The following is a 21101-nucleotide window of genomic DNA, read 5'->3' as shown; positions in this document are numbered from 1 at the left end:
ATATTCATTAATCCCTAGATTTTTCTCTCCTTTATTGCCTGCCAGTATTTCCTTAGAACCACTTTTCTAGTCCACTAGTAGCTCTGTATTGCCTATGCATGCATGTACACAGCTGTGTTTATTTAAAAAAAAGAAAGCAGCAACATCTGGTGGCAATTTGACCCTCATTAGCACAACATTGTTCTATTCATTCAATTAAATATTGCTATAAAGTTAACTTGTGAATAGCCACTCACACATGCTGAGGGCAATTAATGGCATATTCCTAAGAGAGCCAAGTGTGGAGGGTTCTCCTCTGAGAGGGAGGCCTTAATGGGTGATACTTTGTAGGTTAGCAAACATCTTATGTTTATTTGCAAGGCTGATGTAAGTGCCACTTTTATTTTTAACAAAGTATATTTCAAAGTTTGGGTTTTTTGTTTTGTTTTTATGATAATGCTGACAAAATCAAGATGGTAGACTATATGTTTGTCCCATTTGGTACATAATGAAGCTGTAGAAACTTAACATGTGACCTCCATCTCCTTTGTGGGTTATTTATGGGCCTTTGTCTTGAGGTTAAAAGCATGAGTTTTGGTCCCCTCGCTAGTTGCCTTAGACTTAAAGCCTCTCCAAGGCTTTTGTTCACAAGTTCTGAGTTTGTGGTTAGCACACAGGTGCTTCTGGGATGCTATGAACTGCCTCCTTTGCTTCACTGGTATTAGAAAATGGGTAAAGAAAAATACCATTGTTCAGCTAGGATCGCAGACTAGCTATCTTAGAGAATCTTCAAAACAGTGAAACCCAATAAACATCATGTTAAGTTTTAGAATATATTTTCTCTTTTCATTTCTGGCCTATGCAATGAGCAGCAAATATCATGTATACTAAGACACGGTGCTGAAGGGGGACTCCAGGAGCAAATGGTTGATAATGATTCTGAGCAGATTTGTATCAACAGTGGGAATTTCAGATGCAAAAATAGTTGTCTCAGAGCTTCTTCCTTAGTGGAAGATTCACTTGTTGAGTGATTTCACTAAGCCTTGTTGTATGCAGGTTAGAATTCAGACTGAACAATACTGGGGAAAAAATTTTTCTTCCTTGCAGAATATGGGAGGATGCCACAGAGGAGACTCCATCGGATCTCACTGCAAAAGGAGTTTGATAGGTTGAAAAGAGGGAGAAGGCATCCCAGATAGATGGAATAGCATATGCAAAAGCACAAAGGGATACAAAGAATTCCAATGTTTTAAGAAAAGTTTGAGTTATACGCAAACAATGAATCATGAAACACTACATCAAAAACTGATGATGTAATGTATGGTGATTAACATAACATAATAAAACAAAATTTAAAAAGAAGAAAAGTTTGAACTGAAGGATGAGGTAGTAGGTAGAACTAGATTTCTGTCATTGAAGAACATGTATAAGAACATCTTTGTGATTAATAAAGTTCACACTTAGGTTAAATACAGAGCTAACAAATTTAGAAGCTCGATGATTAAATATCAATAAAACTACCATCACCATTTAGCTCATCTGTAAATGTGAGCTGTCCTATTTTAGAAACCTAAAACAAAGTATCAGACACTTTTATCTAACCTTCCTGCACAGAATTTTTAACCTTAGGGGGTAGAAGTTTAATTCAATTTTAAGGAAAACAGTAAATATGTTTTATCCTTACTTTGTCCTTAAAATTTTGGCTGAGATGATAACGAGAGTCTGCAGTGATACTTGGCTAATTAAAAGAAGGCTCATAGCTGGCTGTGAAAAGGAAATGTCCTCCATTATCACGAGCTGAAGACCAGCCCATGACCCGACTGGAGAAAAAGAAAACCCATTCCCAGACATTTCCACCTTCAGACCCTCTAGGGGCACGGATTTCTTTCTGGGCAGTTATAAGATGAGGAGATACATGTCTTCTTCCGAGGGCCAAGGAGAATTATAATTTGTTAGACTTGGCCTAAGGAAAGTGGGTTCACTAAGATAGATCTATTCTTGGGGCCACCAAGCCTCTTTTTTTAAAAAGTCTTTTCACCAACCAGAAAAGAGTGCCTTTACCCTTCAAAGGACGGTGTGTCATGGGAAAGCACTTGAGAAATCTTTTCCTCAGATAACTGAGGGAACACTTCCAGGCACAGTTCATATTTATAAAGGCCGTGGCAAACACATTGTTCTAAGATTTTTTTAGGCAAAAGTTATAATATGCTATACTCCCTCAATTCTGAATATTATAGCACTATTGATTTAAATCATATCCTTTCAGGAAAAAATATAGAAAACACTCCTTTAAATATATATATCCGTTGTGAGGTATATGATGTCTGTCACTTACTTTGAAATGAATTTTTAAACACTGATGAACAGATGAATGGGTGTGTGAGAAAGAAAATCCAGCAAAATATTGATTGTGGAATCTAAGTGGCATGCATATGAGTGTCTACTATATAATTCACCTTTTCTGTACATTTGAATGTTTTCATATTTAAGGAATTAAAATATTAAACAACTTGCATCATAGAACTAAGGAAATGGGTCAAATTATAATTTATCAGATTATAATTGTGATCTTAGGTTTAGCTTAAAATTTTTTTTTTTTAAGATTTTATTTATTTATTTGACAGAGAGAGACACAGTGAGAGAGGGAACATAAGCAGGGGGAGTGGGGGAGGGAGAAGCAGGCTTCCCGCTGAGCAGGGAGCCCGATGTGGGACTCGATCCCAGGATCCTGGGATCATGACCTGAGCCGAAGGCAGACACTTAACGACTGAGCCACCCAGGCGCCCGGTTTAGCTTAAAATTTTGAGGCAATTAGGTATAACCTTGATAATTTAGTAGAAGACATTCTTTATTCATTATTGGTTACTTTTTGGGTGGGGGGGTTACATTATTTTCTGCATTGGAAAGGTCCTCCACTGTGTATATGATTCTCATCGAATAGCTACTAGCCATACATGACTATACAATGTAGACCTCAAATATTTATTTGAATGAATAAAAGGACATAATGGAAGTAGATTGGGCTCCATTACCACTGACTCCAGGAAAATCTTGGAGAAAAAAAATTTAACCCATTCCTAAAACAATATATTCCCTTGATATTTGCTGCTTTCTCCCATAACTGAGGAGAAAGTTGCTGTTAGTCAGAATTTTATGATAGTTGTTTTAGCAAAATGATCATTTGAGTAATAAGGTAATAAATGTTGGCTGTAACCCCCACTGACTCATATGCCATTAACTGATCACATATAAACACTATGTAACAACCTAGGAAAATGTTTTTCGATTTCATGGGGTGCAAGAAAAGCTTAAATTATTGCATGTTTTCTATCTTGATGATTGAAACTATATATATATAAAGCTCATATAAAGGGGAAGGCGATAGAAAAATGTCAAATGATGGGATGCCTTCGGCTAGGCCATGATCCCAGGGTCCTGGGATCGAGCCCCACATCGGGCTCCCTGCTCAGCGGGGAGCCTGCTTCTCCCTCTGTCTGCTCTGCCTGCCGCTCCCCTGCTTGTGCTCGCTCGCTCTCTGACAAATAAATAAATAAAATGAAAAAAATACATATATTAAAAAAAAGAAAAATGTCAAATGGTATTGGGTTAGAGTGGTAAGGGTGTGAGTAGGGGTCACTTCTGTTTTCTGTTTTAGCCTCTACAGAATTTTCTATCACACGGTTATGGCTATGTCAGTAATTAAAATACTAAGTCTGGAGTTTTAAGACCAAGTTCGTGTCTGAGCGCAGCTGATGGCAGGCTTTCTTTCCAGGGAAGCCAGCACAGCGCACACAGCAACTTCCATCCCTCCCTGGCTCCTGTCATCACCAGCCTACAAAACCTGGTTGGCACAAAAAGAGCTACAGATCCTTCCTCCAAAAGTTCAGGTATGACTTGGATGCACCACCAGCAACACCATCCTGTGACCCAATTTTTAAAATATTAATAGTTTTTAAAAACAATCTCTTTACCCTCAACTCAGACACATCGAAATCTTCGAACGTGTGCACCTAAGCCCCAAGCTTGATGAAAAGCCTGTTCTAAAGGAACGAAAGCCACAGGGACTCATTTTGGGAATGTGTCTTTAACTGTACACAAATCACATGAAAAACAGGAAAAGTGGAAATCTAAACTACTTCATAAAAGAAAACCATTTCCCAAAGAGAAAAATTTCAAATGACAGGTCACTTAAGGAAAGTCAAAAGTGCATATACCATTGTGGGTGGGGCAGGTCCTTTTAAGTCTTTCCTTGAGGAGAGGGTTGTCTTCGATTAGGGCAGGAAAATGTACAATGATACACAAATAGCCCATCCCCCGAGCCACTTAGGATATATGGTGATATCCTGCGTAGCTGCTGGTACTCCCATCAGCTTCTGTCAGACCACGTGGTTATGACCACATCTACCTCAAGAGAGGGCCTCTTTAAAATAGCCCCTAACCAGCACATGCACCCCAATGTTTATAGCAGCAATGTCCACAATAGCCAAACTATGGAAAGAGCCTAGATGTCCAACAGATGAATGAAGAAAGAAAATGTGGTGTGTACAAACACACACACACACACACACACACACAATGGAATATTATGCAGCCATCAAAAAACGAAATCTTGCCATTTGCAACGACGTGCATGGAACTAGAGGGTATTATGCTAAGTGAAATAAGTCGATCAGAGAAAGACAATTATCATATGATCTCACTGATGCGAGAAATTTAAGAAACAAGACAGAGTATCATAGGGGAAGGGAGGGAAAAATGGAACAAGACGAAACCAGAGAGGGAGACAAACCATAAGAGACTCTTAATCTCAGGAAACAAACTGTGGGTTGCTGGAGTGGAGGCGGGGTGGGAGGGATGGAGTGGCTGGGTGATGGACATTGGGGAAGGTATGTGCTATGGTGAGCTCTGAATTGTGTAAGACTGATGAATCACAGACCTGTACCCCTGAAACAAATAATACATTATATGTTAATAATTTTTTTAAAAGTTCTCTTCATTGTTAAAAAAAAAAAAAAAAAGTAAAAAAATAAAAAGTAAAATAGCTCCTAACCAGTAGTTGCCAGTTGGGATTTTGAGAAAGTATGTAATACCTGTTTGTATTCTCTCTCGAAAGAGCTAGAAAATTATACTATTTTTTTAAATTTTTATAGGAGAATATTAAATCCTAACTGTGTTATCTCTTTATTTTAAAAAGTTAATTGTGTTGCTTCCTTATTTATAGGCACAGATATGGGACCAAGGACCGTTGAGATCATCAGGGTAGGTCAATAATTTTGCTATTTTTCTGATTTGTATTGTATTTCCGTTAAAACATATATTTTCTCCTCAGTACCATTTTTGCATTGTTACTGTGCTCTTTTAAGTTACTGAAGGCATTAAATGGTCTGTGTAACATAAATAGACTTAGAAAAATACAGTAAAGCCACATAGAGGACCATTGTGAATTTTTTGGTATGTCCCATCCACTATGTTTTGTGCATGTGTTTAAGTTTTATAAAACAAACCAAAAAAAAAAAAATGGTGTCTTAAACTCTGGTAGCTTGTCTTTTTCCACTTTTTTTTTTTAAGATTTTATTTATTTAGGGAGAGCATGTGTGAGCAGGGGGAGGGGCAGAGGGAGAGAATCTCAAGCAGACTCCATGCCAAGCATGGAGCCCAATGCAGGGCCTGATCCCAGCACCCTGAGATCACAGCCTGAGCCGACATCAAGAGTCAGACACTTAACCAACTGAGCCACCCAGGTTCCCCTGTCTCCTTCACTTGAAAGGATGAACTTTTAGCCATTCTAGTATTTTTTTATGGCACACAGCATGGTTTTTATTAGTTGCATAGTATTCCATCATATAAATGTGCTGCTTCCTCCTAGTAAACAATTAGCATATTTCTCAACTTTTGCTCTTTTATAGCAACATCTGTGTTTTTCTTGTTTCATGTATCATGGGTGATTTCCTCAGGATTCGTTCCTAGAAATGAAATTATTGATTCAAAAGCCACATTTGTTACTTAAAGGCTTTTATACATATTGCTAAATTGCCTTCTTGAGAAGATTGTGTGTTGTGTTAAAGTTCATAAAGTTGCCAATCCTGACTTTCAAACTCCTGTGTGATATCCAGAATATTGGAAAGTACTTTTATTTTGATCACTTTCAACCATTAAATTTGGGATTCAAGAAGTCTTTAAAAAAGAAATTATGACCTTGTTATAATCATGGTTCAGCTGCAGTGGAGAGATATCCAGCATAGCTTAGTTCTCTGGAATCAATCATAGCTGTGTTTGAAGGCACTCTACCATTTATTAGCTCTATGACTTGGCAAGTTACTCAGGTTTTCTCGTCTGTGGACTGGGGATGACAACACTTAACTCACAAGATCAATCTTACTGTGTGGATTAAATGAGATAATGCAAATAGCGTACTTAGCATAGTATCTAGTGCGTCATAGATGTCCAGGAAGTGGCATCCATTATTATTGACTATAGTTTGTAGTAAATCTGCTTCATTTGTTCCTAGTATCTTTCCACCAGAGTGGCAACTCAGATGTTCCTATGATAGGAAAGTTAAATCTACCAAATGTGTACATAATTATGGATAAATTACGGAAGCATTATGATGGATTTGAACAAAGCCAAGTTATTCCATAAATTTCTCCTCATTCCAAGGTTTATAAAATAACATTTTATGCAGGTGCCCAGGTGGTGCAGTTGGTTGAGCCTCTGATTCTTGGTTTCAGCTCAGGTCGTGACCTCACAAGAGTGGGATTGAGCCCCATGTCAGGCTCCGAGCTCAGCAGCGAAGTCTGCTTGAGTCTCTCTCCCTCTCCCCCTCCCACTCAGGCTCATGTGTGCTTTCCCTCTCTCAAATAAATGGGTAAATCTTAAAAAATAAATAAATAAATAAACCATAAGTTTATGTTTCCTTAGTCATTTCAGCCTTTTTTTTTTTTTACAGGCTTTTATAAAAAGGCCTACTCCCAGCAGGAGAGAGAACCGTGTTCTCCCACACATGTTCCAAGCAGAAACTTTTGTGATGAAATTCATCTTGCCATTTTGCATGCATTGCTTTACTGTTGATGCATTCAAAAAACATAAGCCAGACACAAATACGTTCAAAAACAGGATATAAATGACCCGTGACTGGAGAGGTCAGCTTCACCATTCTTCTCTTATAGGCATGACATGGCAGCATTAGTAATATTAGTAATAGTAAGGAATAATTCCTCACACTTATGTGATATGAGTTTTTAAAGTTCTTTCATATATGGTTTTTGGTGTCATTTTGTTCTTTTCCCATCTTCCACCTTTATGAGGTAAAATTGAAGCACCCCAAGCTGTGTATATTTTTCAATAATCAATTAAAATGTCGGGAGTCTTGCTACCATGTAAGTCCCTTTACCACACCCACGCCACTAATATTTATGCCATAGTCATCATATGTATACATTTACATAAATTGAGAACCCAACCACTGTTATAATTTTTACTTTCAAATGTCCTGCATCATTTATGTATGTATGTATGTATGTATTTATTTATTTGAGAGAGAGCACAAGCAGGGCAGAGGGAGGAGCAGCCTCCTTGCTGAGCAGGGAGCCCGATGTGGGACTCGATCCCAAGACCCAGGGATCATGACCTGGGCCAAAGGCAGACGCTTAACCAACTGAGCCACCCAGGCACCCCGTCCTGCATATTTTAAAGAACTGAAAAACACTGGTCACATTTTCTTTGCATTCTGAGTAGTTTTGGTCCTCAGGAATGTAACGCTGTGTAGACTCAGAAGAGTACTGACGTTTATGGTTTAGCAGGCAGTCAGCCCATTCGGGTTCAGACTGCAAATTCTGTCTCCCCTTCCAGGAGCGGGGGTTCACCTCCCAGCTCAGGTCTGTGTTGGTCGGTCCCACACGTGAGTCACTTAGAACGAAGCCAGAGAATTCTGTGGTGCTCTCTGCTCCAGCTTTCTTCCTTTATCTCCAGTCACGGGGGCTCCCGCGCCTGGTTCCTCTGACCAGCAAGATGGGGCGAGATGGGGCAAGAGAGGCATCCACATCAGTGTCACACTGCGCCACCTTTCCAGCTCCTGGACCGGCTCTCACCCTCAGGACAACGCTGCCAGGAAAAGAAGGGGGCGATCCACCCCCTGCTGCTTTTACTCCAAGTTTTGGCTCTCTACCACGATTTGTTTTTTTACTTTTCCGAAGCCTCAGGTAGTTGTTTTCTGTGCTTGACGGAGTTGTGCATTTTAATCAGCAGGAGAGAGCTACTATAGTGGAGCAAATGCCACCACGCTGAAAGTGGAACACGTCAGTCATTCTTTCCGTGATTTTCAAAATAGTAACCCTGTGATACAAATGTGGAGAAGACCTGGACGAGAGCCAGGATCTCTTCACCAGGATCCGAGCGCATCAAGCTGCCTCACCTCCTAATCTTAGCAGACTCTTTCAGCCACATCTTCCTTCTCCCTGCAAACTCCGTTATCATTCCAGTGGGTGTCCTCTCAGATCCTTTGTTGTAATGCAGCCGTGCAGCTCTTTTAGAGCCAAGTGTGTTTGTTCACACCCAGAAGAGCATGATATGTGTGGCAGTTTAATCATAAACACCATATGAGAACATACTTGCCAAGTCTGCATCAAAATTGGCCACTAAACTGAGCAGTAACATAGGGTTGTTTTGTATTTTTGTGTGTGTTTTTACTCCTACTGTTGCCTTTTATTGAGCCTCTTCTGTAGGCTAAGAATGCACTATATCATCTCATTTAATCCTCAAATCAACATAAAGATGGAAACTCTTAAGAGGTTAAGGAACTGCCTTAAGACCCTCCCCACCCCCAGCTAATTAAGTGCTAGAGCTGAAAACACAGGTCTCTTTCCGACTCCAGAGGCGCTGCACTTAACTCCTGTGTTACCCTGGCCTCCTGCATCATGGAAGGATTTTGTTCAACAGCTATCCGGGAGCAATCAGGTTGTGATTTTTTATTAAATATATGAGCACTGTGTTTTCCTTATTTTTTAGGAGCTCAGCGATGCCCTTGGAATCAGTATCGCCGGAGGAAAAGGAAGTCCCTTAGGAGATATCCCAATATTTATTGCCATGATTCAGGCCAGTGGTGTGGCTGCCCGTACACAGAAACTTAAGGTAAACAAAAGGAAAATGGTGAAATGCTAACAGCATGTGGTGGGAGACAAAGTTGCAGCCATGGGCGCTTTATTTAAAGTTGGAATTCCAACAGAGACCCACGCTGAGGGCAAAATGCATTGGAGAAAGTTTACACCTAAAATTCATTAGGTCCCTGGGCATATAAAAATATTATTGTTTGTATCAAAGCTTCCCAATGAAAGAAGAAATTGCAGCTTATTTGCAAAGCCTCCCATACCATTTTTAGCACTTCATTTCACCCAAAATTAATTTTCACCTGAGGGAGATTTGACCTTAGAATCGTCCTTCAACCAGAAGAATTAACGTTCTTACGATTTTTTTTTTCCCCACTGCCCCTTAATCTTAACTTAGGTAGAAAAATAAAGGAGAAAATATTTGGCTTCCTCATTAGAGCTTTATTGAACAGTTAATTTGTATGCCCCACTATTATTGGGGAACCACCATTGCCAAAACACAAAAGTGGCCTGCCGTGCCTTCCCCTAATCAAACCTGACCCCCTTCTTGTTTCTCTGATTGGTCTGTATTTGGGGAAAGCCATAAAAATTCCTCATGCTTCTGGAACTTGCATACACAGGAGAAACACAGAATCTTCACAATAGCCACAAATGGGAAATACAACTTAAAAAGAATTTTAAGCATTCTCCTCAAATTGAATTTTTCTTAATGATAGTGATTTTCTACCACTTTTGTACTTCCAGGTTGGAGATCGGATTGTCAGCATTAATGGGCAACCTTTGGATGGGCTGTCTCACGCGGATGTGGTTAATCTGCTAAAGAACGCCTACGGGCGCATTATCCTGCAGGTATTGCAATCAATGGGACACGCAGCTGCACGAGGCAGATAAGTGGCGTGCAAAAAAGATTGAGCATCACTGGTAGCAGGCATCAACGCCCAGCAGGGTGCTTGCTGATGTGAATTATGAAGGTTGAAAGCAAGAAATTATTATTTTTATTCAGAAATTCTTTAATGCCACCCATATAGGCAGTGAGCATGATTATATGAAAGCCTAACAAGGGGAGAAAAATTACTCTTTGCTTCACATGATAAATCAACAAGGCTTTTAGCTTCCAGCATTCTTTTGTAAATCAAAGTTTGTGAGGAATAGGAAATGATTTCTTTTCTTATGCCCAAAACCTGTTACTGAACTGCCCAGACGCTGTTTCTTCCACTCCCTTTAAAGGAAGGAAAAAAATATAATGCTCTTTTTCCCCCATAGCATAAATGATTGCCAACACTGTTAAATTCTCACTGTGTGGTTGTCATCAACTGAGGCAGACAGTTATTTATCAGCTGTGGTCCGCAAGAGTGTTGTCCAGATACACAGGGAAATCTAGCAGGAAGTAGAAAGGAGGTGTGCTTGTGCTGTTCATTACCCCTCCTTAAATTTCAGCACTCCACACGTCTCTGAGATTGATACGGTGCAGTGAGAGCATGATACTGCGAGTTTTGCTAATGAGTTTCTTCCAAAATGTATGATTATAATCACCACACTTCTGCAGGTAGTACTGAATGGTTTACAGGTGAAAAGAATAAAACCCACCATTTAGTACCTTAGAGAGGGATAGCCAACCCCTCAGATCATTCTAGCCTTCAAATAATAATTTCAGGGGTGCCTGGCTGGCTCAGTCAGTAGAACATGAAGCTCTTAATCTCAGGGTTGCAAGTTCGGGCCCCACGTTGGGTGTGGAGATTACTTAAAAATAAAATCTTTCAAACTGAAAAGCCATTACACTGGGGAGAATCACTTTGTGGTGCTTAACTCTCACATCTCAGTGGTCTAAATCCAAAGGGCCAAAACAGACATTACAGAAAGTAAACGATGGGGCACCTGTGTGGCTCAGTCAGTTAAGCTCCAACTCCTGATTTCAGCTCAGGTCACGATCTCGAGGTCATGGGGTAGAAGAACCCCACGTTGGACTCCGCACTCAGTGGGGAATCTGCTTGGGATTCTCTCTCCCTCTCCCACTGCCCCTCCCCTCTCTAAAATAAATAAATCCTTTAAAAAATAAATAAATAAATTATTTTCAGCGTGTATGAAGGAGATCGTACAAATACTGTCGGTAGTTTCAAGGGAGTTGATGCGATAGGCAACATATTATTCAGTGATTTGGGTCCCCAGGTTTCTGCAGAACACAGACCGGAACACTGTGTGGACTGACTGTAGAGTCAGCTTCCGCTGTACTCGTGGTCTTCGCTTTCAGTGGACCTTACGCTGCCACCTCGCATTCCTCCCTCCACCCCACCTCAATCGCCCGCCCACCTGTGCGTGCTTGCTTTTTCTTACTCGCCGCGCTTGCTCTTCCTTCGAGTTATGCTGACCCCTAGAGGCCTAAAAGTGCAACTCCTCAGTCTCTGGGGACCATTCGTTACACAGATTTTTTAAAAGGAAGTTATTTAAACTAATAACTATGTCAAGGCAAAAAAATGTCTCCCTTAGCAAAATCAGGTATTACCAGTATTTTCATACACCAATGTAATTTGTTCAGTTCTACCTTCTTCACAAAGAAATGAGAAGCTACAATGTAAAACTGTAACATTAACCATAAAAACACCCTAAATGACAATGAGCTCAAGCTCTCCCACGCAGAATTAACATTTCACTCAAATTGCCACTATTCACATACCTTTGAACGAGTTCCTTATTTTTCCTCTTTCTGTATTTTAAGAAAATGACATTTGGTTTTAAAATGCTCTCTTGCATTAATCACATTAGTTGGTAGTGTTATTTTCTAACCTGTGCTATTAAAAGCGTAATGGAATCCTTTGGGATTTTTACAGTATAATCTACACAGTTATGGGTATGGAGCATATGTACTGCCAAAGGCTTTAGATACAAAACCCAGAAAACTCTTATGTCCTGCATCAAATACCTTTCAGTTACATAGTGTATTTGCCTTAATTAAAACAATGTGCATATCGTACCAGCAATATAGTTATTACAGCTGACTTGGCACTAGGTAATTATTTTTATCATCAGGTGAGCCAGCGCATTGGCAGAACAGTAGGGAAGGTCAGGTAATTGTGTCTGATGATGTGGAAAAGACTTACTGTCGGTGTATCATGCAAAGCAGTCAGTAACTGCTGGTTGCACAGAGATTAAGGTCTGGGTCAGCAGGCAGCAGGATGATGAAAAGGAAAGAGTGGAAGAGATGACCAATCCTTACAGAAGCTTCTCCCCACAGTATAAATTTCTGTCTCTGGGTGTTAATAAAAGGTAAATATTTCTGCCCTTAAAGTCTGATGGTTTCTTATTCTCAATCATAGATTGATCAGTGGAGATTGATGTGGTTACACGGGGTCATTTTAAATGTTCCCAATTATATTTGCTTTTCTAGTCTGATAGTTTGGTTAAGCTCCTTTGTCTATAGAATGACCATGAAACAAACCTTTTTCGGACAAAATCAGGTAACCCAGACTCTCCGCTAGAATTTTTTTTTTTTTTTTTTTTGGTACATCTTTCTTTGAGAACACAGAAGATAAAAAGAGGATATCAGAGATTTTTATCACTAAAGGAACTTGTGAGACTTGTTTTGGGTCCATTAAGAAATCGTGCAAACATTCAAGAGTGTAGCAGAATGGGTGGATTGAGGTAGCACTAACTAAACTAGGGGATATGGGAAGAGGACATTGGGAGAGAACATTATAGTTGGAGATGTCCAGTTGGCAAAGGAAATGTACCGCCAATACTCAGGGAGACTTCACTGCTGGGAACAGGGTAAATAAAGCCATATGAGGCTTTTCAGTGTCAACATCCCCACCGCCTGGCACATTATATATCATAGGTACTGGCTGAATAAATGAATGAAAACAGTGGTGACAAAGACAGGACAAAGGCTTGAAGTCAACAGCAAGGAAACAGTAGGAAAGGCAGGGGAAAGAGTCTGAAGTCAGGGAGATTCATTAAGGGTCTGTCTACAGAGTAGTTTGGGAGGCCCTTTGGGGACATTCTCCAGAACACACACACACACACACACACACACAAATTGATATAAGAGGGTCCACCTGCTGGTCTGGGGGGAGAGAGAGAGAGATGTCATATTTATTAAGATAATATAGAGAAAACAGTGACTTCTTTTTGAATCTTCAATTGAAAATGGAAGCGAAAAAGACATGGGATTAATTCAAGGGATCCAATATCCAACAAATAGGAGTTGCAAAAAGAGAAACAGAAAAATAAGAAAGAAAAATAAACCTTAGCCTAAGGTCCATGAATCAGTAAGCAGGATAAATAAATATAATACCTATATACGTTCTAAACCTTTCAAAGAAAAGTATAAGCTACTTACAGAAGAACAAGAGATTCAAATGGCACCTCTTTTTCAGCAGTATGTTTCTGAGAAAATTACTTTAGGATGTACTCCAGCAAAAGAGCAAGTAAGAAAGAGGGAAGCCAATGGATTCAATGCTGAGAAACGTGGAAGTCCCAGGACAGCTGTGTAGCGAGCATAGAGAATAACTTGCCCAAATTGGAGCAGGGTGAGAAGACACCTAAGAGAGATGCCTCTGCATCAAAAGGAAAGAAAAGGAACAGATGAATTCTCTCATCTGTTTAAATTAGAAGTTTGAGATGACTGGGAAAATTTGGGGCTCAATTGGTGATAAGTATATAAAAATTAAACAAAATGAGATCATTGTTACCTTGGAGAAAATAAATTTGTACCAAGAAAAGGAAATGTAATCCTAGTACAGTAGTTGACTCAGTATAAATAACATTTATATAAACATTGTAAGTCATAATAAAATCAATACAACCAAACATCATAATGCATGAAATATTAGTATCATGGTTATTTGGGATGTATTAGTGGATAGGAAAATATGAGAAGTAAATCTTTAAAGTTGAAATAAAAGAGATTGTTGGAAATTGTTAGAACTACAGAGGTTTAAAAACGTATATTTAAAGAAACACAGAAAACAAGTAGAACTTTAAAATAATATAAAGTGGAAGAGTTTGGCAAGCTAAATTTTCATCCACTGGAATATTTCATCTGTTGAAATAGGGAGTTGATAGACATCAACAAGATGATAAATTTTAAAACAGGATTATAAGCATATTACTTAGCTTATACCTCTGGAATTGAAAAGAGAAATGTTTAGTGTGTCTCTAGAGAGTGAAAGTGTTGAATTTTTTATCATGTGCTGTACTATTTAATTTTTTATCATGTGCACACAAAGAGAAATATCCTGGAAAAATAAACAGAAAAGAACCAGGTCAAGAATACAGGTTCTAGACACTTAAGGAGAAAAGAATTTTAAAAATAGCACACTTACCAATGAAGCAGAAGTAAATAAAGCTGGAAAAGTCACTACACCTGGTAAATAAATCACTGGCAATCTTTAAAGAAATTGATTTTCTTTCAGAGTTGGTGGCAAGTCAATAGAGAGCAAAGGAGTAGTTGGGAGCAAAGGAAATAGAAGACAAGGTAGGGATGATACTACCTCTGAAACAGAAGATTAAAATTTTTACAGTGAAGGGGTGCCTGGCTGGCTCAGTTGGTAGAGCATGAGACTTGATCTCGGATTTGTAAGTCCAAGCCCCGCGTTGGGTGTAGAGATTACTTAAAATCTTTAAAAGAAAAAAATATTCAATGATGATCATTGCAGTGATGCTGCTGTTAGTTCAGAAGCCAACCTGAGACCCACTGGAGTGGTGCATTATTTAGAGAGAGTAAAGCGTGTTATTCTCTATGCCTGGAATATCCATGTCACCCCACCTTCCCCCTCTTTATAAATCCTGTGAAATCCTTTGTTTGGAAACTCTCCAATCAAAAAGTTGGGGAATAGGGAGTGCCTGGGGGTCATTTCCGCCTGAAACCATGAACCAATCCAAAGGAATGTCTGTGCCCCCTAGCACAAAAGTGTTGGTCACGTTGAGTGGGTTGCTGAGCTATGCTGATTGAGTTAAAAGATATGAAATTATAGTGAACTAATCAGCACGGTTACCAATTCGGTCCAGAAAAATTCTACTAGAGGAGAAAGATGGATTGGGTTGGGAACAGAAAAGGTGTGTGATGGAGGGTGCAGGGCAAGCATCTAAAGGCACATGTGAGTACCAGTAAAGGAGTGGCTTGTGAGCCGTTCTTAACCTTGGCTGTGCAGTAAGGTCACTGATTCCAATCCTGGTTCCTCGGTCTACACAGGGATTGAATGGGTCTGGGATGTGGCATGGACTTCAAGGGAGTCTAAAGCTTCCCAGGTGTTTCTAATATGTAACCAGCTGACCTGTGGGGGTCATGATGGATAGAAAGCCAAGTGATGCTGGGAAGTTCTGTAGAACAAGTAGTCTTTAGTGTCAGAACGTCATGTGTTTGAGTCCTCTCACTTTACTCTTCAGTTTTCTATAAATAGGAATCATCGCTCCTTTCTTCCAAGTTTGCTGTGAGGATTAAATGAGGTGTAATGTTTAATAAAATAGCAGCTTGCCAATGGTAAGCATTAAATAAGTGGCACTGTATTACTTTCATTATAGTAATATGGGCTTGAGGTCAGCAGATGTGAACATTTCTAAAACCCTGGAAACGGGGTGGTTTTCCAGGTGGCATTTGAGATGTGTGCCACTAGATGGTGATGTCACTAGCAGTCACCTGGCCCCTTATTTTACTCAGACTTAAAACATTTGACACTTCAAACCATTATATTTTTAAAACAGATACATTGAAGTCAGTATACTCTGATGTCCCTGGAATCAGTGTCATTAGATTCGAAGTAAAAACTTGAAGCAGATGTGTTTTCTACTTCATTAAGTTACACCAAATATCAGTCGTGGGACAGGGTAATCTTTTCTTTTTTTTTTTTTTTTTAAGATTTCATTTAGTTATTTGACAGAGAGAGAGAGACAGCGAGAGAGGGAACACAAGCAGGGGGAGTGGGAGAGGGAGAAGCAGGCTTCCCGCCGAGCAGGGAGCCCAATGTGGGACTCAGGTGCCCAAGGCAAGCTTTTCTTGATTGTTCTTCTGTTCTGTGCCCCATCATAAGATGCCAGCTTTCTCAGAGAGCACCTTCACTTGACAGCCTTCCTGTCGGTTTTCAGCATATCCACACTATGGATCTAGGACCCAGGATGGGTATGAGTGTTGAATTTGTATTTTGTACTGCAAGATTTGACTCCTAACAAATCTAAGGGCTAATCTTACTCCTCTACAGGATCGGCAGCTCAGAAAAGTTGTAAGCAAGGAGCTCAAGCTTTTGTACATTGTGATAATCCTACTTACCTGGAAAATATTTCGACTTCTCAATTCTCCAAAACAATCCCCGAAACCTATTTTTTTTTAAAGATTTTATGTATTTCAGAGAGAAAGAGAAAGAAGCACAAGTGGGGGAGTTAGGCCGAGGTGTAGAGGGAGAAGCAGACTCCGTGCTAAACAGGGAGCCCAATGCGGGGCTCAGTCCTAAGACCCTGGGATCATGACCTGAGCCGAAGGCAGATGCTGAACCGACTGAGCCACCTGAGCCACCCAGGTGCCCCCCAAAACTATTTTTAAGGAAAGGTACTCATCCTAGGGTCCATGCCATAAAATCCTGTGCTTTATTACCCAATTAGAAAGTATCAAGCATACATCATTTTAATATAAAACATACAATTCTGATTGAATTTAGTTTTTGCTTTTAACCTAAATTAGTAAATGTCACAAGAAGCCAAGGCATGAGAAAGCATTATCAGAATTAATACACTCCTGGAGGGGAAAACACAGTTTGACCAGGGAATCCATTTGGAGGGGAAAACACACGGTGAGGGGCAAGGGCAGTTGGAGGGGGAAACACGCTGTGAGGGGCAAGAGCAGTTGGAGGGGGAAACATCCTTATTGGTTCTTCTTCCAATGATTCACAAGTCTCTGCTTTTTCATTAGACTCAGAGGATAGGACTTCTTCCCCATCCTTCATTTCACAAGTCTTTCTCTCAGAGTGACTCCCTCTTTCTCTTCTTCCATTTCACGAGTCTACCCCTCCTCAAGTGGAGAGACTTCTTCCTTTTTAATTTCAAGAGTCTCTCTCCCCTCAGTTACAGTGGCTTCCTCCTCCTTTTTCATTTCACGTCTCCCTCTCCTCAGGTACAGGGATTTCCTCCTCACCTTCCTTCAGACCAGTGACCTCCCTCTCCTCGGGTGGGCACTTATTAAATGTTTGATCCTAACAAGGTTGGGGAGAAGGTGAGGAAACAAATCATTAAAGCCTGGTGGTCAGAGTTCAAACTGCTGCAGCCACTTGGCAGCTTCAGAAGATCTATTCCATTTCCTCTGTGTGTACCCATCACCTAGCAGTGCCGCATCTAGTTATTTGTCTGAAAGACCCACTCAAGATATACGTAGCAGCACTATGTGCAGCAGTAAAGAAACACATAAACTTAAAGGACCCACAGGTTTTGAACCAGGTGATGGTTTTGAAGGGTGAGTGGGAAGCAAGGAAGACATCTTCCATATCTCCAGTCCCCAGGGATGAGGGTTGAGAAGAAAGGTTGCTAATCTGAATACTGTGGAAATGTAGCTGGCCATAGCTGGGTCCAAGGACTCTGGACACCACAGCTCCTGAACCACATATTCAAGTTGCTCAGACCTTAATACCTATTGTCTGAGGACCTCAAAACCTTCTTTGCTTTACCCAGAAACCCTATCCTCTCCTCTCTCCACTTTGAACAGCATGTGTTCATATCTGCCCCCCACACTAGATAGCATCAACTTCAAGCCTGTCCATTGAAGGGACGGAACACATCTGCTTTCCCTTGGTTTCTTCTACTCTCGCCCCCCTTTTTTTTTTTTCACTTCCGAACTACCACAGAAGTTTGTACCCAGGAGTTATAGATTTACTTAAAAAAAAAAAAAAAAGAGTAAACCTCCCATTAGTCTGTTTGCCTTCCCCCTTCAAAACACATAAATAGACCTTTCCCAGCCTTACCTCCATGTTTTTTAGTCCCTAGTGTTGATGGGGGAAGACACTTCAGATGCAGGGCTGAACTAAGACTCTTGGCCACATCTCCTTGGACTTCTCCCCATCTGAACATATACATCCTTCCGAGATAGATCAGAGTATCACCTTTCACAAATCTATCCCTGGGAAGACCAATCAACTCTGAGACGAAGGTGGTTAATGATGGTTAATGGAGACATCTTGGGGCTCTAAAGTCATTCTGGGGGTGATCGGTTTATGGTCTCCTTGTCTTCCTACAAAAGACTAAGCCATCAGTGAAAATCCTTCACATTTGCCATCTAGCTTCTTGGCTTCCACTCCTACAAAATAGGAGCTTGAACAACTCCAAGGATCCTAGGTAAGCCCCTTGGATTTAATATCATCAATGGTTGGGAGGCCCTTTTTATTTCAGGGTTGGGGGTAAGAAGAGGCCTTCAGATTTTAGAGGGATGTGAGTTTTTCTGTAAGATGGTGCTGTTAGAAGTGTTTTTATATTTTCTGGCTAGATAAAAAAATTTAATTTTTACCCAAATAAAACTGTGACTGTGGTTTCACAATTTATACGGCTGATTTCATGAACTCTTGAAAGTGTATTCTCTTTCTAAAAGCTAAAAAAAAAAAAAGATCCTTCTAGAACATCCATGGGCATCTATCTCCCATGCCCTGAGCCCTCTTCTTATAATACCTTGTGAGAGCCAGGGAGTTTTCCCGCCTGCTGTCAACCACACGCCATGACGGTCTGCTCTATTTGCAACTGCTTGTTCAACTATCTCTCTGCCCCTCTTCCTCCCTGACTGTCATATCTAGACTGTACTTAACTATATGCAGCGTGAGTCAGATTGCCTGATGTGAGAGTCCGAGACCAGGTCTGTACCCTAACATTGCGTATGATTAAGAGCACAAGATTCTAGAGTGAAATGACACGGAAGTGAAACCAGCCTTCACTCCTTAACTGACCTTGGGAAAGTTACTTAACCTCTCAGCTCCAGGTTCGTCTGTCTAAAATACAGAAATAATAGTGGTACCTACCTCTGTAGGGACTCAGGAGAGTGCTTAGCATAAAGTAAGTGCTCAGTTGATACTCAGTAGTCGTGGCGCTGTTATAGGTTGAAAAAATGGGCAAAGAAAGGAGCAGGTTGCGATCAAAACTTGGCTTTTGAAGGTACCTTAGAGAAAACAATATTTTATCAACTTTCCTCTTCAGCCCCATAATGGAGAGTCTGTTTATGGCTAGCTGAGAGTACAAGTCCAAATTCCCACCAAATATAGGAATCCCCTTTGCTATATCCCAAATTGATAGATTTTGAGCCTCTATTTGAATGCTTGCTTTGGCAGGATGCTCATGCTCTAACAAGCTGTGCCGTTCCATTCTGTAACGGACTGACCAGAGTTTTTTTCTCCTTAAAAGGACCCAAAACCAATCTCCTTGTAACCTCTATCAGTCTCACTCTGTTCTGTGGAAATTCAGAAAACTGAGTCCCATAATCCCTATTCCTTAGGAAGGTTTTGGGTTCATTCACTCCACAAATACTCATTAAGCAATTGTTACGTGCCAGGCATGTTCATACTAAGAAGCAGTCCTTATCCTCATGAATCCTGTGATGGGGAGGTGGGGGAGACCCGTTAGCAGTCACGGAAATATGTATCATCAAAATTTGTGAGAAAGATTTTGGGAGTGCTATGGAGAGGAAAACAAGAAAAATTAATTTAAGCACCAGTAGTAAAGAAGGCTTGTATAAGGAATGTGACTTGTAAGCTGATACCAGGCCAACTGGTGTTTTTTTGGGGGGGAGCAGATTGTGGGCAGAGAGAACTGGAATGTGGAGTGGAGTGGAAGGAAACTGATGAGATTAGAGGAGCAGGCTAGGGGAGGACGTTTTTTGTTTTTTTTTTTTTTGAGAGAGAGAGAGAGAGAGAGAGAGCATAAGAGGGGGTAGGGTCAGAGGGAGGAGCAGACTCCCCGCTGAGCAGGGAGCCCGATGTGGGACTCGATCCCGGGACTCTGGGATCATGACCGGAGCCAAAGGCAGTCGCCCAACCAACTGAGCCACCCAGGCGCCCTAGGGGAGGACTTTTGTGTATATACTTAGGGAGTCTGAGTTTTATTCTAAGTACAGAGAGAGACCACCGAAAGGTTTTAAGCAGGGGATTGCCATTATCCATTTTATATTGAAAAAGATAACTGGCTATTATTGTATAGAAGAGAGATTGGAAGAGGATGAGTGGGGATGCCGGTTAAAAGGCAGATGATGATGATGAATTGATTAGGATGGTCACCACAGAAGCAAAAAGGAAACGGATTTGAGAAGCATTTTAGAGAGAGAATCCAGAAGACTTGGTGGTGGATTACATATGGCAGGTGAGAGAGGGATGATGTATCAGGTTGATACTCAGTAAGCACCTGTGTGGTTAGCATCCCGGTATCCTTTCTAGTTAGACAGTCGTCACCAGTGAGCAATTAAGTATTTTCAATCTTGGGGCACCTAGGTGGCTCAGTGGGTTAAGCGTCTGCCTTTGGCTCAGGTCATGATCCCGGGGTCCTGGGATTGAGCCTCGCATCGGGCTCCCTGCTCTATGGGGAGCCTGCTTCTCCCTCTCCCACTCCCCCTGCTTATGTTCCCTCTCTCGCCGTGTCTCTCTCTGTCAAATAAATAAAATCTTTAAAAATATTTGAAAAAAAAAGTATTTTCAATCTTATACCTAGCACATTTTAATCAGGTAGTCAGAGGTGCCATCTACTAAGGGGGAAAATGAATGAGAAAATGGTTGTTGGATCAAAAGTTTGAATTTGGTTAATGCAGATGGTAAGTTGACAATTGGATATATCAGACTAGGAGGTCATATGCAAAGACAAATTCTCCGATACACTAGCTGTGGGGAGAGTACAGAAAGGGCTGATGGAAAGTGGAGGGGCTCTTGTGGTCAAGGCAAGTCTATCTTTTCCCCTTTGTCTCTTATCCTAAATATTTGCCCAGTTCATTCAGCCATTCTGTATATGATGGTATTTCGAGAAGATTCCATAACTTGCACACAGCTGTGTTTTCCCCCAGAATAGGATACTTCACCAAAATGT

General features: G+C 40.6%; 1 protein-coding gene across 8 annotated transcripts in view; it reads left to right on the top strand.

Moving 5' to 3' along the window:
- PATJ (PATJ crumbs cell polarity complex component) overlaps window positions 1–21101 on the top strand; it is a 352466-nt gene that overhangs the window by 318836 nt on the left and 12529 nt on the right. For all 8 annotated transcript variants that reach the window (XM_045897546.3, XM_045897547.3, XM_045897545.3 and 5 more), the window contains 4 exons: window positions 3752–3866; window positions 5201–5238; window positions 8983–9105; window positions 9825–9929. In XM_045897546.3, the coding sequence (XP_045753502.2) occupies window positions 3752–3866; window positions 5201–5238; window positions 8983–9105; window positions 9825–9929 (381 nt within the window). The remainder of the gene's footprint in view (window positions 1–3751; window positions 3867–5200; window positions 5239–8982; window positions 9106–9824; window positions 9930–21101) is intronic.

This window comes from Mirounga angustirostris, unplaced genomic scaffold (genome assembly GCF_029215605.1).
Source record: "Mirounga angustirostris isolate CCGP_5_RB_7025 unplaced genomic scaffold, mMirAng1.0.hap1 SCAF_4, whole genome shotgun sequence".
NCBI classification, from domain to species: domain Eukaryota; kingdom Metazoa; phylum Chordata; class Mammalia; order Carnivora; family Phocidae; genus Mirounga; species Mirounga angustirostris.
This window is presented reverse-complemented; position numbering and strand designations above follow the sequence as displayed.